We start from the raw sequence: 17,451 nt of genomic DNA, 5'->3' as shown, positions 1-17,451 counted from the left end.
GTGTGAAGAAGGGTCTCCTGTTTTCTGTCTTGAATGCTGTTAAGCCCAATTTCAATTTGTGTCCTTTTAAAATGCTCCCCAGTCATGGTTAAATCTCAGATGAATACCATTTCCTATATATATTTTTCTCGAATTGATCCAGAGGTCAGGATATCGCTAGCTTTGGAGCTTTCTTTTACCTCTTCCTCTGGGACTCTCCATGGCAAAAACAACGCTTTACATAAATGCCACTTGTCATTTTTCCAGAGGATAAAACTGCTCAAGGGGGTTTAGTGAATGTGACCAGCTGGTGTCCCCATGCTAGCCTACTTTACATGTGCCGGCCCTGACAAACAGCCTGCTGACAGCTCTGTGTTTACCTCATGTTCACATCCTTCAAGGAGTTGTTGAGAGTGTCTGCAACAGATGGGTGGCACTCCTTCAGCAGCTGGTGTGTCACAGAGCCAAACTTCCTCAGGCTGCTCTCCTGCTTCTCCAGCTCTTCCTGAAGACTCTGCAGAGTAGGAAAGCACAGGTCTGTGAGGCGTCTCCATACGCATATTATCAAGGTAAGAAAAATTATATTGAAAAAGAAAGTACAAGCATATTACCTTAGATATATTAATCTATCTCTGTATCTCTTTATTAATCCCCTCCCTTCTACCTACCTATCTACCTATATAAAAATGTATATCTATGTACATATAGCAGAAAGATTCCAGACTTTGACAATATGAAAACACGATAACAAAAGGAAAATACTTTACAATGGAAAGCATGTGACTGTGTGTTTACAGTGTGAGTGAGGACACAGCAGTTTCACTGGTACCTGGAGGTTTTCCACTTGGACTTTGACGGCCTCGAGAGAGCCCGTGAGGAGGCGGAACCGAGACACCGAGTACCTCCCCTCCATCAGGTACCCATTGATCTCCTCGGAGGCGGTCTTGTACATGTTCCACTGGTCCAGCACTGACTTCAGACTGATCTTCATCTGTCCGATCTAGAACACAAATCTTGCTGGTCATTCACCTGATCGTTCACAAACCCTACTTTGTCTGCAACATCAAAATATTGTTTGTCTGCTTCTGTAATTATTTCATACCACCCTGACTATAGGTGGACAGAAATTATGTTATTTTTGGGGCAAATGGTGTGTAACAATATTTTTATATTCAGGAGTGGCAGAATGATCAGAGAGATTTGCTTTTATCATATTGAAGACCAAAACCATAAATACATTCATAAGTAACCATTATCATACCAGATGGTCCAGATTAGCCCAGGTGTGATTGAGCCCCTGCAGGGTTTCCATGACAACAGCACATGCTTCTTCCTTCTTGTTCTGTATGAGAGAGCAGCCTCGCTCCTCCACTTTCTCAACTTCTCTTTCCTTCTCCTTGACCAACTCCTCCAGTTCCTGTCAAGACAGTAGAAGGCAGTGATACAAGAGCAGCTGCGCCTGTTGTTCATGTTTGTCAGGTAGACTTTGATCATATAAATCGTCAGAAAAAAGCTGATGTTTTCCAAAAGTCTTTGTGTAATCATAGATTTTTTTTCCAAAACAAATTAAATCATCCATTTTGAGCAAAACAATGAGGCTCAGAGTAAAATGCAATCAAGGAAAAAGTGTGAATCCATACTTGGCAGTCTTTCAGGGCGTTCTGCACGGAAGCCAGATCTTCAATCCGGTGTTTCTTCTTCAGCCTGTCCTCCTGAACCCCAAACCAGGTCTTCAGGCTCTGCACACTGCTCTCGTACTCCAGCCAGGACTCCAGCAGTCCTTCTAGCAGTTGGGTCTGGCCACACAGAAACAAACATTGGCACATATAGTGGCACAAACAGCTAGCAGTATCGAGTAGTAGTTAGGGCTCTGGGCTCTGGATTGGAGAGTCATTGGTTCAATCCCAGGTGGGGGGCACTGCTGTGGTACCCTTGAGAAAAGTACTGTACGTAGATTGCTCCAGTAAATTAATGGGTAATTGTATCAAGAGACAACCTAACAGCATGAAGAATTATACAAATGCACACAAAAGAAACCTATATACTTTTTTTTGTTATAACTTATTTTATTGGGGAGAGAACATATGCAGGCCTTCCAAACCAAATCAAAATAAGAAAACTATATACTGATGGTGCTTCGGTTTATTATTATTGCCAACCTCCAAAAAGCAGTACCATGGTAATACAAATGCCGGAACTGTATCAATATGAGTTGTAGTATATAACTAGATTTGCTTTTTAACTTTCATAGGTGAATCATGTATCTGACATTTTGGGGCCAAATTCATTCTCACACTGGGGCAGGAATAAGGCGATATTTTTCAGTTGTTTTCAGATCACACATTACCTTCTCAGTTATGAGGCCCTGCAGGATTTGCCAGCGCCTGTTCATTGCTCCCAGTCTCTCTGCAAAATCAGTCTTATCACTGCGCTTGCTCTCCACATCCTGACTGCTGATCTGAAGGACTGACTGGTTCACAAAGTCCACAGTCAGCTGCTTACAGTTCACATCAATCTTAAAGCCCTATGAGAAAGACAATGAATACACTTATTAGTAAACACACAAAAAATAAAAACTTCAGAGTGGGGGGGGGGAAATCTGAATATATACAGTATACAAATATATTCTAAATATATTCACAATGTAAAGAGTGATGACATAAAAGCTCCATGTTGTGTGAAGCACTTCAGGTAATACTGTATTCAGAGGGCTGGTACCTTATACTTCTGCAGGTATCCTTGGATGGCCTCTGATCCCACCACTCCTCTGATTCTATCTTCATCTTCCTCTATCACGCTCTCCATCAGTGTGATCCAGGTCATCAGTTCTGTGATAGCATGGCGGGATGGTAGCTTCTCCATTTGCAGCTACAGAGAACAATTGAAATCTTAATCTTAATATTGGCACAATCTGTCCCCTTTCAGGAGACCAGTCTTTTTGCATCGTAGATTGGTTTCTTTACTGATGTTGTGCAGATCAGGCACTCAAAGGTGCCCCGACATGGCAGTTAGTATCTGAGCAGGGGTCTGACCACACACACTACATAACTGCACTAGCACTGGTCAGTGTTCCTTGCTGTACCTGGTGGAGTTTCTCCTGCACCACAGGGATGCGCGTGAGCAGCTCAGCCCACTGCGTGTCCACCTGGGCCAGGGATGAGCGCAGGCCTGCCGTGTCCACCTTCTTCAGCCGCAGGAGCTGGTTCCCCGTGCTCAGCACAGAAGACTTGAGGGACGACTTGGCATCCACTTCTTTGGAGAATTCCTACATTGGGAAAAAACAATGGACACGCATTATGCACAGGGAAAGAAGATGATAAAAGAGGCATTGAACACGAAGATCAATAATACAATAAAGATATGTCCTCTATGTTATGTGATCTCTGCTGATCTGTCTGAGGCTTTAATTATGAAATATAAAAATAAATTGCATTCTATATTTACCAATTCTGTAAGCTTGCATTTCAGTCATGAAAACAGTACATTTAGTAAGATGATTGTTAAAAGTATAAAGAAGCTGCAGGTGGAAGAGAAACTTAATGTACTTTACTAACAGATGATATGGCACTCATTGAAACAAAGTAGAACCTCTGACCCAGTTCCTTCCTTCCATTGTCACAGACTCACCAGGAATGCACTGAGGTGATCTCTGACCGTCTCCAGCTCCTGAGGGACAGTGACTGACTGAGTCGTCCAGAACTCCAGGCGGTCCAGGGCTGACTGCAGCCACTGACCAAGCTCAGCAGACTCACTCTGGTACCTGGCAAACACAAACATGAGCATAACAGTGTGCCAGCTAACACACTTGATAGGATAGCAGAAAATAGTGAGAGTATTGCATTACACAGCAATTCTTACAGTACTGTGGTACCTGTATCAATAATACCTTTTTAGCAACAATTCAAAATAACCGGGACTAGGGACTAGCACATACTTAAAGTAAAACGTAATTGTAAAATTGGTTATATTTTCTGTAACTTTCTGCTAATTTTATAAAGCAATGTACCTGTTAAAAAAGCTAATGTTCCTTAACAACATGATGACTAGCTTTAACAATTTGCAATTATGTTTAGAAAACGAAGTGCAAATGTGGAACACAAACATTTATTTATCTGAGAAAAAAAATCCTCACTGATTCAAATATTAGTAGAGAGCCAAAAATGTACAGTCAATACTTTGATCCTCCTGACCGAATGGTGTGCTGCTCCCTCACCTGGTCCAGTGCTTGAGGATGGTGTCCAGCCTGTGCAGCTCCTTGTTGACTTTGGTGGTGTTGCTGAGCCAGTGCTCCCCAAGCTGGGTCAGCTGGTTCTCTAGGTCGGCACAGCCTACCGACATCAGCAGCCTCTTGCCATCATCCAGCACCTGGTAGAGCTGGTGTTGATGGTCTGTTAAACTTGTCTTCAGTCGCTGATGGAAGAAACAAACAAGCAGATGCATGGTGAGGATGGTGCCTCTGATTAAGGCCCCAGATCGCAGCTTTAGATTCAGGAATAACATATACGTGGGGAAAGGTTTACCTCAGGGATGTGTGATGTCAATTCATAATTTGACAGAACCACATAAGAAAGATTGAGAAAATATTCCCTTTATCACAATGGAGGTCTATTATCCAGTGATGCAATATACCATAAAACCAAAACGTACTAAACAAATAATTTTGGTTAAATTTAGTTGGATGCATATGCTTCGAGATGACAATTTTGCTGGTACTAGGATATAGCCAGTACATATATATACACGTGTTTTTGAAGAGAAGGGAACACAAGAGAATGTGGAGCCCTGTTCAAGCGGCAGCACATACCTGATACAGCGCAATCCTCTCTGTCAGTCTCTCCTCTGTCTCCTCCACCAGCCCCACACAGGGGATACTGCACTCCACTGCCTCCAGTTGGCGGTACAGGGACTGGTAGTCCTCTTCCAGGCAGGTCCAGGTCTAGAACACGAAGACAAGAGGGATTGAAAATTCCCTTGAATATTCTTGTTTAGTGCTTTACAGGGAAACATTTTTACTGGGGTGAGATGGTGCCACCACATTACAGAAACAAGGCTTCGACCCACAGTTACCTTAAGCTAAAACAATGTGAGCACATATCAAAGCAAATAAAACCAAAACCATATAGCGTGACTAATATTGCTAATGGAAAACACTAACTCTAAATTCTCCAATACCTTATTTACCTACCTTATTTTAAATATTTACTTATTGAAAGACCAGAGACATCTGATACACACTTAACTACTGCCTTCACAGAGTATACATTTATATATTTACTCTGAATTAATGTCTTAGTTGTCCTGAAGAGATATTAAGCCCTATATTAGTATAGTATTAATATATTAGGCACCCACCTCCAGTATATATTCCAGCTCTACCCCTCTCTTGTGGGCCTGCTTCAGCACTCCTGCAGCCTGTGCCAGCACCTCGTCCAGGGCCTGAGACTCTCTGGGCAGGACAAAGCTGCTGATCTTTCTGAAGAATGCTTCTGTCAGGATCATATGGGACTCCAGACCCTGGAAAAACTCCTGCAGAAATGCACAAGAACAGTGTGTGATTGTTTGTTTGTTTCTTAACTAAATGAACAGATTGAATAAACTAATTGCATTAAAAACTGTGTTTAAAGCTTCTCTAGTTGATTTCACAAAGGTAAAAATAGATTTAGGCTATTCATACCTTAAATCACATACCCTACATTCAAAATCATGTATCATGAAAAATCTGTTTCTTCATTGTGTTTTCAAGCAAAAAAGATCAACTTTATGTAATGCTTCCAATTTTACATTTGTGTCTTTCCTGCCAAGTATTTAGTCTGATAATCTGTTATCTACAAACTATATGACAATTACAACTATGCCTTGCCTTAAGAAATTTAAGGGTTATTTATGGAAAGCCTACTTTGTGTTTGTCCAGAAGGTTCTGCACTTCCTCTACAGAGCTGGCCATCATTTTCTGGTCTGCGGCCATCTTGTCCTGAGCTGTGTCCACCAGGTCAGCCAGGTCCTGAAGAGCTCGTTCATACTGGCCCTTGAGAGCCAGGTTCTGGTTCAGGCCACTGCGCCGCGAGCCGACTGTCATCACCAGCTCCTCATAGACATCCTGCAATCAGCACACACACACACGCAGAGGTGAGGCTCATTGGTGACAATCTGGATGCCAATCTAAGTGAATGTGTTGTCAATAGATCACAGGTCCATAATGGGAAAATGTAGCCTCCTTGCTGATGATCACAAGAGATTAGAAAAGATAATCTTAAAACCATTCTCCTCTTCTCTGTCTCATATCAAATAAATGGAAATCATTGGAAGTGCAGCACAGGGTATTACAACTTATCTTGCCTTAGCTCTAATGATCTTACCCCAGTCTACAACAAACAAGTCCACGTAAATAGTCATAACAAAGTAAAAACTATTCAGTTAGTACCAAACACAAATCAATCCCATAGCTTGCAGTGTTCTCGGAGGAGATACCTGAAGTTTCAGAAGTTCTTGAATGGAAAGTTGGTCTGGGTGTAGCTCTTCTCCTTTGGACTTAAGCTCAGTGATTCTTTGTTCAAATTCTTTCAAGCTCTCCTCAGCTTCTGCGATAGCCTAAAGTGTAAGAGATGAAATTTCTAATTTGTGGAAAACACGTTCATGAAAAATAAGCCATAAAAACTAAGGAAGATTAGAATTGAAACACTGACTTCATAAAGAGTGGTTTACAGAAGTTAACATTTTAGTTTAGTTATTTCTTATTTTCTTTTTCTTTCTAATGTATTTTCCCCTTTGAAATTTCTGTTATTATAAAATTCCACTAAATCAAGCTATTGAAAAAGGTGACTGTATGCATGGTGTTTGCAACACAATACTTTTACGTATTGAGGCACTTCCCCTTCACCTGTCAGCTTACCTCCATTTGTTTAGATGAGGGTCGATCGAGGGTCTCAGCAAGTTTCTGCAGAATTTGGTATTTGCTTTCACTCAGAGCAGTAAAGAGCATCTTGAGCTCCATCTAGATGAGACCATAAAAATAAGTCAATCTCTCATTCATGTACACTGCAAAAGCAACCGTTAGAAGAACAAGGTGTAAATATTTAGTACATCTCACTATGGAATGATGGATAGAAACATAGTTCACATTCATGTAGTCTGACTCAAGGACTGACCAGTTAAATAAGCACAGTTCTCTTTCAGTATGAAGCGTGTCTAGCAGTGATCATGTAGAATTTTAAAGGGTGAAGTATGATATGTGCTAGGAATTGACTAAGAATGTGTTCAGGTCACCATTAACAATAAACCTTGACTTGAAACATGACATTAATTGTAATGACATGGATGGAGAAAAAATAAATTGCTTTACAGTATCAAAAGTTCCGATATTTAAGGCCCTGCATAGAATTAGAAAGCAGCAGGGAGTTGTGCCCCAGGGTGCATTGTGTCTCATGCTGCGTCAGTGCTGAACAGGCGAGATGAGGGGAAGGCATGGCAGGGTCTCTTACCTGGAAGGCCGTGAGCTCCTGCAGCCTGCTCTTCATGTGCTCACAACGTTGGCTCACCACCTGGTCCAGCGCGCCCAACCGCTCCATGAGGCGGCCCAGCGTGTCTTCCATCACTTCCTGATTCTCCACACACAGCCCCTCCGCCCCCAGGAACAGCTCCTTGTTCCTATCCACCTCCTCCGTCACTTCTTTGATATCCTTCCCCAGAACCTACAGTCACAACGCAGTGACAGTATGGTTGTCACTCCTAGAGCCAACTCTCAGCTCTACTGACATTTCATTCATTCAAACTGGGACTGTTCTGATTTATTGTCTTACAGGATGAAGCTCTGTCATGTAATATTTAAAACACCATAGTCAGTTTCCTTAGGATGTCCAATGCAATAGGTCATGCATGCACAGCTTTATAATCATACTACCACGCCATATCCTCTTACAGTTATACTCTTACTGCATGATTCACTTGAATTATCCACTAATGCAACAGGGCAGAATGTGAGAGAATTTTCTTGCACAACAGGTTTGCAATGAACACTTTTTCTTACCTCCTGATTATAGAGCTGTGTTTCAGCATCTTCAGCCAACAGTACAGGGCCAGCAAACAGGCTGTTCTCAACGCCGTCCAGCCAGGATGAGGTCGCAGAGAGAGCCGTATAGAGCTGCTGCTCCAGGGGAAGGCCTTGTTTATCCACCCCTCCAGCCTGCAGGGGAATACAACACGTTACTGAGAGAGGAGGGGAGAGGAGACAAGGGGGCACAGGGAGAGAGCCACACAACATCACTGTACCTGGGAGGAGGCTTCTTCAAAGGCCTGGCTGAATCCCCCAAACAGAGACTTGACAGAAGATTTATCCTGCACCTCGTCCTCTCCTTTGAATAAGGGTCCGGTGGAGGAAACTCTGCTGGGGCGGCTATAAACCTGTCAAAATCACAGCCATGTTAGGAGGAAAAATTTATAATTAACATAGAGAGAATAATGTCTAGGTTCCATTAAAAAAAATAATAGACACATATTTTCTCCACCCTTATATATTGTTCTAGCTCTGAAATGTTGACATACTGTGGAATGAAGTGCACTGTGCCATACCCAGTAGGCCAAGTAAAAAAGCAGTCGTACCGGCTGCCTGTGGTCTTGCTCTAGTGTGTTCTGCAGCAGATGTAGTTTAGTGCTCAGCTCTTTGTATAGGCTCTCCCACTTCAGTCTCATCTGTTCCAGCGCTGCCTGCTTTTCACCTTCCAAACCCAGCTCCTGAGTGACAGACTCGGCCTTCTCACTGCACATAGCACAGGGAATAGGAGGTCAGGGCAGTTTCACAGCGGATGCATGGTTGAGGTGTCATGCAGGCCTGTGTTGGTTGCCATGTGAATCATTTACCTGTCTCCATTGGGCATGGCCTGCTGTGTTAGCAGCTCCTCCCCTCGGCTGGCCACTGACTGAAGGAGCTTCTTCTGCTCAGCCAGCTGCTCTTCAAGCTCCTGCACGGAAAAAAAATGTACTCTTAAAAACTGTTGTGAATTTTTGACCAAGTCTATTAACACAGGAAAAGCATTCTTATTTCTGAATGGATTTAACTTTTACTAAACAGGCTCTCTACGTTTGGTGGTTAAGTATGGACTACATTTTCCAGAAAGAACATCCAGCATTATATTACATGTCATTGACTGGATTGACTGTTCCAACAGTCATGTGAATATATAATGTTCCTTTATCTTTAGAAAAAATAAAACAAAAACATTATTGTTTTGTTTTTCAGAAATGATTAGTTTTACATGACATTTGTCCAGTTAACCAGTTCTGCTGTCTTCACCCCTTCACCACAAATGCTTGTCTATTGTTGGGATTGTGTTACTCTGAAGAAGCTGCAGCATTTAAAACCACACTGCTAACACATTTGTATACTTTCAATTAGAAATCATGGAATCCTTTTTGACCAGTAAAACTGCAAAGCTTGCTGATCATTCCAATACATGTCATGGAATTAATATGCAAAGACAAGACTGTCTCTTGCAGCACTGTACAGTTAAACTATAAACAGCATAGATTTGGCAACTTAGATTGATGTATTAACCTTCAAACTGTACACTATTTTCATGGTTGTTGTTCTTTTAATAAATAAAGAATAAAACATGTTTTTACTGAAATAATCATATGAATATTTTGGAGCCAAGTTGATCACATGGATAACCTCTCACCGATGACCCTTCCACCTCTATGATGTTTTAATGCCAGTAGTTTTGTTTGTTTAGCATCCTTGTACCTTCTGGCGCTGGAGGCTGTCCTGGTGCTGCTGGGAGCGGGTGGTCCTGGCCTGGGCCAGCCAGTCCTGGACACTGGGGCTCTGAGACAGTGTGGAGTCTGGCTCGCTGTCCTCCTTCTCCTGCAGAGTTCCCTGCTGAGAAACCAGGCAGAGGAAACACAGCTCTGATGAGCTGGAGCCGCTTAGAGCGCTACTTGTTCTACATGTTAAAGCAGCAGAAGACGGGACTAACTATTTATTTTTGTAAGGAATGACACATATCTGAGATATGCGACAAAATTAAATATTCCATCCTCAGGCCAGTCCCTTTCATTCATATGTATTTATTAATTTACTCAGATCATATTTATTTAGCTATGATTTTTGGTTAAATTTAAGTATTTGTTCTTCAGAACAGTCCATCGTGTTATTTTATGGAAGGCTTTCACATCACACAGGTAGAATTTTAACCTGGACAATCAGCCCAAAGAATGAAATACTTATTTTGTTTGACCTGCCATAAGAGTTATGTTACAGGACAATAAAGTTCCCCAATTTTCAGAGGAAAAGAGATACACAGGATGAGCTCAGATCAGCAAATTGATTAAAAGTCTGATAAAAGACATTCAGCCCATGATCACAGCAAAGGATTTTGCACAGTTTGTATGATTTATACTCACTTTTTGTAAGATTAAGCAGCCTGACATTAGAAATTTAGCAGTAATACATGTTTGTCTCCAGTTTCACAGGGAGAAGGATCAGGCACTTTGTTCAGATGTTATTGGCCACTTCATTTATAATTATTTTTAGCCTAAAGTCATTTTAAAGAACATCCAGGTGCTACTACAAGAAGGCCTTTAAATGAGTGATGGTGTACATTTGCATACACAGCAACCACGGGCAACACACCCCTGGCTACTTCAAATTTAATCTAATTATAGGAGAAGACGTAAACTGTTGTACTGGTGAGCATCTGATATCTGCCACGCAGAGGGGATTACACGATTAACCTCAAATCCTCTAAAGGCGATATTTTACCTGGAAGACACATACGGCAAGTAATATGATTGAAAAAGTTAAAGAGTGCTGAAAGGAAACTCTTTGTCACTGATCTCCATCTCACTTGCATGCAGACCAATGAAAGATTAAGGGAGAATTAATTGTTGTCCTGTTTTTTCTTGTGTAACACATGCTGGCTAAGGTTCCTATCTGTAATCCCTTAAAGAGGAGAGTCATGCAGCAGTGAACGTCCCTTTGTATGCTCACAGTAAGATGCCTTCTCAGAAACTGTGCATTTCCTTTGAGTGATCACCCCCTGGTTGTCCTTTGTGTTTAATCACACACTCTGATTTGTGCAGCACCCTTATAGAAAGACAGCAGAATACAGCAGAAGAGTTCTAAAATAATACAAAAAACCAAGAAGCAGACACATTACATGCTGTCTCTCAGGTGCTTTCAGCTCTTCCCATGCAAGTGTCGCCTGGAGAATAAACAGGGGGAATGCAAACAAAAGATCAGAGGCACTAGCTATCATCAGTGCTTCATCTGTATGGGGGCGTTCCAGCTATTAATACACACATTCAGCCATTGCTAATGCTAAGTCGAAGACAATGCTTCATAAGTGTATTACAGTAAAACAAACAACAAACAAACAAAACAAGTCATGATGATTGTGGAAAAAATCCAAATTAAGCATTTCTCATTCAGGTGAAATTGTACAACATTAGTGTTTAGACACAGTTTATCATCCATACAGTGGTCTATCACTGTGTAACTCATTAACTTTTCATTCAATATATAAGTAGACATTAATTTCTAATATTTTTACTGAAAGGAAATATTGTACTGTTAATAGTGCTGTTAATAAAAGAGTATAGTATAAGATAGTTATATTTACATGTAACACAAGCTTCTAATGTAAAGTATAATGGTGGTGAATCTCAAACGTAGAAAACTATTTGCAATATTCTAAAAATACTTTCATAAGAACAAAAAGATGATCTTTCTTAGTGATTTTACCCACACTATATAGCAGTGTCAATGTCAGCTTACATTTCTTTTTATAGAACACACTCTGATATCTATGGTGTGGATATGGAGATTAATTTATATTTTAGCAATGAGTCAGATAAGAAAATATCTGACATCTGATTAACTTAAACAATATAAACAATATTCTTCTGTTCAGTACTTCTGACAATGCACTCAAACTTCACCAACAATTATTCAGAGAAAGGTTAACTGATACATTTGTAAAATAAACAACCAGTTAATAAGACAGATAACTATTACACTTGTATACATGACTGTGAATATGAATATGATGAATATATGAAGAGAGGCAAGCAATGGCTCCTGTTATAACTTGAACATTGAAAATCATTTTGTCAATGGCTTTACCTCCTTTGTGACAAAACCAGCAACACCAAACCCACAGAAACAAATACCATGCTATCCAATGGTAAATTGATGGTTACCCTTTGGGAACAGTCGATTTGGCAGGAGAGAAAACCATCAATAGTTTCAGAGAGAGAGAAGGCTGGCACCACAGAGCCACTGTTGCGTTGCAGGAGGTGGTACGGCCAGAGCAGGCCGAGGGGGAGGAAAGAAGGGGGGCTTACTTGTATGTTGATCTGTTTGTCCTGCAGCATCCTCTGCAGCTCCAGCAGACTGCCTTTGAGCGTGCGGAGCTTCAGGGCGAGCTGCTCGGCCTCTTCCCGTGTGTGGGCCTTCCCCTCCAGCAGCAGACTCTCGCTGTGCACCGACAGCTCCGACAGGGACACCACCTTCTGCTCAATCTCCAGCAGCATGTTCTGCAGCAGCAGGAACAGAGAGGAGAACTCAAACATGCTGCCCCCCCTGCCACCGCTGCTGCCGCCCCGCCACGCAAAGTCACCAGAGGCAGCTTCAACGACAAGGGGGCCTGGGGCTTAGCTCGCCCCCAGCCACAGCGCTCACAAAACACCGGGCTTCTCTCATCATAGGCACGCAGCCTGCTCCTCTACAGCCTCAAAGCAGTCCATTATTAAAACCTGCTTCCGTTCGCTTCACATGAAGGAACCAAGAAAGAAGGCCAAAAAGCAATGTAAAGAAAGAAAAACTAACAAACAAGAAAAGCTGAGGTAAGAGTAACAGTCAGTGCTGTTTTTCAGCCCAACTGTTGCTACAAAGAATGCGGACCCTGTGCCTCATTCATTTAGAGTTGAACCATGACATCCTCACACAATGCCGCTGAATAGACCTCTCGCAGGCACGCAGGCAATGCTGCTCCTTTCCCCTTTCTACGCCAGCCTTCTACTTGGATATGCAATTAGCGTTCCCTCCCCCCAATCCAGAGTGGGCAATCTATTGATTAGCTTAGGCCTCTACCCCTAGCGACCCTGACATTCTGAATACGGCACAGACAACTCAGAGACATGTGCATAATCTTCTTAAGACTGAACAGCCGCTTAATGGTCCGGCCTCCTGAACGGCTCATTTAACCTGGCTAATATTGTTGTTTACCTGCAGCATAATGTTGCCATGGCATCCGTGTATCGAATGTTCAGTTTAGATGCCAGGACACCAGTAAAGCAGGAAAAACTTAAAATTTTAATAATAGCTCTCACTCTCTGAGCAGTTAATCTTGCAACAAAAGAGTTGATTTCCCTTGGCAACTATTTGGTGGTGTACAATGCTTTGGTGTGTGGAAGAATGCAGACTGTGCCGGACACCAGAAAGCTGAATGGAGTCAAATCCAAAGAAAACTTGCATCTCCTTTCAACCACTGACTTCAAAACATACAGGAAGTGTAGGGTTTCTTAATCAAAATAAGAAATTCTGTTTATTACAAGTGAGGCTTTAAGGTGCAATGCATTCATTCATTTATTTTAATTATACAATATCTTATGTCAGGGGTAGTCAATTATTTTTTGTCAGGGTCCACATTTCTTGGTCAAGGTATAGTCAAGGTCCAGACTCCAGAGGGGGGGAAAAAAATCATACCTCCAAATGCCCCTTTCCAACACACAACACACAATTCTGTGAATTGCTTATATTTAGTATATTCGGGTCCTCCCCAGAAGATTTTGAGAATTGGAGACCTGAAATGAGCGATTAATTTAATTCGAAAAACTCAGCTCAAAATCTCCATGAAGTCAGGCAGATTTGGACTCAAACATATCTTTGCTTCACAACCACATATCACCAGCAAAAAATCACATATCAACCGAGATTATACATGCAAACTAAACATGGTTTCTGGTGCTTGTCAATCACAAATCTATTTCGGTGGAGCTCTGTAATTGTAACGGGTGAGGATGCACAATTTTCTAGAACAAGCAGGAACTAAAGTCAGCTGCAGTACAGGCCTGGCAGAGCATCACCAGGGAAGAAACCCAGCATCTGGTGATGTCTATGGGTTCCAGACTTCAGGCAGTCATTGGCTGCAAAGGATTTGCAACCAAGTATTGAAACTCACAATTTAATTAATGATTATGTTAGTTTGTCCAAATACTTTTGAGCCCCTAAAATTGGGGGGACCACACATAAAAATGCGTGTAGTTCCTACACCGGTCAACCAATTGGGATGTAACTACCCTCAAATTAAGATGAAAGTCTACACTTAATGCACATCTTGATTGTTTCTTTTCAAATCCATTGTGGTGGCGTACAGAAACAAAATGACAACTGTGTCACTGTCCAAATATTTATGGACCTACCTGTATGTATATATATATATATATATATATATATATATAGATCCAAATATATATATATATATTCACACATTTCAATTTACTTTAATTAGTTTAATGTTCATTAAATGATATGTAGTTATATTTGTTTGTTTGTTGAACACTGATTCTCAAAGAAAAGTGTGAAGACTCCAGATAATAGCTGATGTGAGTTTAAATAGTGTTATTTTAGTTTTTTATTTGTATTTAATTTTTTAAACACATACAGACTCTGACACTAAAAATGTTATGTTATTGTAAAACATTCCTGCAGTCTGTGGTACAAATTGATGACAGCATGCACTAGGCCCTGCATGATGCAGATACTAAGACACCACAGAGACAGGTGTGTACATCTGCTCTCTCACTTGGTAAAACACCAAGTGAGAGAGCAGACGTAGACACGTAGAGATGTAGGCAGTTGGTTCTTCTCAAGCTCATTTTATAACGGAAGTGCTTTGTAAATTCTGTGTATATGCACAGTGAAAAGACAATGGCAATTTGGTCAAGCGTGGCATAATTTCCTATCCCCCCCAGCCCAAGCTTTACCTGGCAGTCGATGAGCTGCTCCTCCATGTCCATACTCTCCTGGGTGGGTTGCAGGGCCGAGCTCAGCGTGGCGCGGGTGCTCAGGAGCCAGTGGTCCAGCTCGTCGGCCTCGCTGTGGTAGCGCTGCAGGGCCTGTTCCTGCCGCTGCTCCTCCAGCTGCTCGTTGAGCCGCTCCTGCACGACAGCACACGGCATCAGCACACGGGCCAGGGCCCAGCGGACACGCTTACATATGACATCAACACCTGCACTTCATGTTAACTCAGCTCACAATACAATGGGGGGAAAACAAAACATCTCGAGTCAACAGCTACTGTATAGTGTTTCTTGAACTTGTCTAACTTTGTAGATGTTGGTAGCTAAGCCTTATAAAAGTGCTGGCTTGAAACAGACCTAGACTTTTTATTTCAAGCACTTAAGTCAAAATCATGTGAGAGTAAGACACTGTGGTGAAATGATAGGGATGTAAGATCTCCATCCTGGGTGAGCTCTTTAAGCACCCGAGCGCAGGCAGACACTGTTAGTGGGTTGGGATAGTCTGTAGCCAGTCTAGCTGTGTGACCACACTGCACAGCCCCTTCCAGAACGCTTGAGTCATTTCCTGTGTCCTGTGCCAGTGCTGAGTCGACGCACTCACAGGCTCCACGGACTGAGACGTGCGCCCATCAGTAAGCTGATCCTAAATCACACAAGATCAGATCTCCTGACTTTTCTTTGGAACCATGCTGAATATTATACAAACTATTTTCCAAAACCGGTTCTTTCTTATGACTTTATTAGTGTATTTTTTTAAATAGGGAAACGTTTTTAAGAAACATTACTAGGGGATTCATGATTTAATTTACTTGGGAGAATATTCTCTCTAATAACCAAGTAACGCATGCCAAAAGAGCTACATAAAAAAAGAAAAAAGAGCATTTGACGTAAGGCCCTTGACTGAACAGAACTTACCACATAGAGGAAGGAGGGAAGCAATGAGAATAGAGCTCTACTGAGGAATCCATGCTGCCTCCTTTCTTTCACAGGGGGGCTACCACTAACGGGAGCTGGGATCTTTGAAGTCTGACTGCTGGAACGGACACATTCGGTAGCTGCGGCCCGGCTAGCTTTGTCTGTCTGCGGCTCCAGGCCCTGCCTCTGACAGCAGGGCACGGATTCTAAAGATATGCTTTGCTGAGTTCGTGGACTGACTAATCCCTCCACGCTGTCCTCGACATTTAACTTTCTTTCTTGGAATTTAACTTCTACAAGCTGAGGAGAAGCTAATGTCGATGATGGAGGTGGCTCTAAATGTACATCCTGTGCCAGGGCAGAATTGTTTACATCATCTGTGGCTACAGCCCCTGCAAAGTGGTCACATGTCACATCTTGGTTTCTTAATACATCGTTGATGCATTCGGCCTCTGAATTGAACTCTGTCTCTGATCTGTCATCTATTCTAGGCTGTGCGTAGAATCCGTCAATAAAATCAAGATGAATCGTTTCTTTCTCCAGTTCATCCTGCTGCAGCAGTGCATATGATGCTTGAACTAGTAGGTCTACATCTCCACAAAGGTCCTTTCTGCTGCAATGACCTGGAGAAGCCCGATGTTCATTCCCACTAATGTGATCTTCACTTACATCGGTCAGGAATTCAACTGACTGTGCCAGGATTTCTGGGAGGTCAGAGGGACTTCCTGTGATGTGAAAGGGTTCTACCAAATTTCCTGGCTGGCAGTATTCTAGCTGATCACTTTCAACCACTATGTCAACAGAGGCTGTGGCAGATCTATCCATTCTAACATTTAGCAGAGGTGGGGGTGAACTGAATGGGATGGAAGGAGCAGAAAGAGGAGGGACCTTCAAAAGGACAGAAAGACATAACAGCAGAAATTAAAGAGAAAAATTTAGATGGGAAAGCAACAGAAGCATAAAAAAGCAATGGTGAATCAATGAAACAGAGAAGCAGGGGAAATTACATTGGGGAAAGGACTGCCATTGTCTTCATGAGATGTTACCTCCAAAAGTTGTCGTTTTCCCGAGGCCTTCATCCTGATGGTAGCCATCCGCTCGGCCAGCACAGTGAGTGTGGACTGCATGGCCATCTGGTCAACCGTGTCTGTGTCAAAACTGTCAGAGACCAACTCCTCAGCAAAACAGGTCTGCAGCTCATTGATCTCATCCTGAAGCATCAGGATCTCATCCATCAGTGCCTGCACAGGAGAAAGTCAGGTCCTCGGTTAACAGGGAAGAGAGTTACTGAAGGCTCAGAGTGTCGATTTGCTGGGCCGCTGTGAAAACCACCAGCTAGATCATAACTAGGAAGACACTACTTCACAATGAAGATGTGGCTGTACTAGAGACTGTCCTACCTCTACAGTCATTTCTTAATATTCCCAGGGAGCCGTTCAAAGTAGTAATTGATTAATTGATTAGGGAATCAAGCACACTTACTCAGTTTGTCAATGTTATCATGAAAAAGGTATTAGTTTAAAAGATCCTGACTTCCATGAA

General features: G+C 42.1%; 1 protein-coding gene across 1 annotated transcript in view; it reads right to left on the bottom strand.

Annotated features, from left to right (window-relative positions):
- LOC136747587 (nesprin-1) overlaps nucleotides 1-17,451 on the bottom strand; it is a 183,822-nt gene that overhangs the window by 39,679 nt on the left and 126,692 nt on the right. Inside the window, exons 95-118 of the mRNA XM_066700533.1 lie at nucleotides 16,956-17,150; nucleotides 14,959-15,132; nucleotides 12,316-12,507; nucleotides 11,130-11,174; nucleotides 9,716-9,850; nucleotides 8,833-8,933; nucleotides 8,575-8,731; nucleotides 8,245-8,376; nucleotides 8,003-8,158; nucleotides 7,458-7,667; nucleotides 6,869-6,970; nucleotides 6,448-6,567; nucleotides 5,876-6,076; nucleotides 5,332-5,505; nucleotides 4,784-4,915; nucleotides 4,193-4,389; nucleotides 3,607-3,739; nucleotides 3,062-3,244; nucleotides 2,698-2,847; nucleotides 2,327-2,503; nucleotides 1,620-1,775; nucleotides 1,241-1,396; nucleotides 809-979; nucleotides 360-493 (exon numbers count right to left, since the gene is read on the bottom strand). Coding sequence (XP_066556630.1) covers nucleotides 360-493; nucleotides 809-979; nucleotides 1,241-1,396; nucleotides 1,620-1,775; nucleotides 2,327-2,503; nucleotides 2,698-2,847; nucleotides 3,062-3,244; nucleotides 3,607-3,739; nucleotides 4,193-4,389; nucleotides 4,784-4,915; nucleotides 5,332-5,505; nucleotides 5,876-6,076; nucleotides 6,448-6,567; nucleotides 6,869-6,970; nucleotides 7,458-7,667; nucleotides 8,003-8,158; nucleotides 8,245-8,376; nucleotides 8,575-8,731; nucleotides 8,833-8,933; nucleotides 9,716-9,850; nucleotides 11,130-11,174; nucleotides 12,316-12,507; nucleotides 14,959-15,132; nucleotides 16,956-17,150 — 3,683 coding nt within the window. The remainder of the gene's footprint in view (nucleotides 1-359; nucleotides 494-808; nucleotides 980-1,240; nucleotides 1,397-1,619; nucleotides 1,776-2,326; nucleotides 2,504-2,697; nucleotides 2,848-3,061; nucleotides 3,245-3,606; nucleotides 3,740-4,192; nucleotides 4,390-4,783; nucleotides 4,916-5,331; nucleotides 5,506-5,875; nucleotides 6,077-6,447; nucleotides 6,568-6,868; nucleotides 6,971-7,457; nucleotides 7,668-8,002; nucleotides 8,159-8,244; nucleotides 8,377-8,574; nucleotides 8,732-8,832; nucleotides 8,934-9,715; nucleotides 9,851-11,129; nucleotides 11,175-12,315; nucleotides 12,508-14,958; nucleotides 15,133-16,955; nucleotides 17,151-17,451) is intronic.

The sequence above is a fragment of the Amia ocellicauda genome, chromosome 1, assembly GCF_036373705.1.
Source record: "Amia ocellicauda isolate fAmiCal2 chromosome 1, fAmiCal2.hap1, whole genome shotgun sequence".
NCBI lineage: Eukaryota > Metazoa > Chordata > Actinopteri > Amiiformes > Amiidae > Amia > Amia ocellicauda.
The sequence above is the reverse complement of the archived record's forward strand: the minus strand, read 5'-3'. Positions and strand labels throughout refer to the sequence as shown.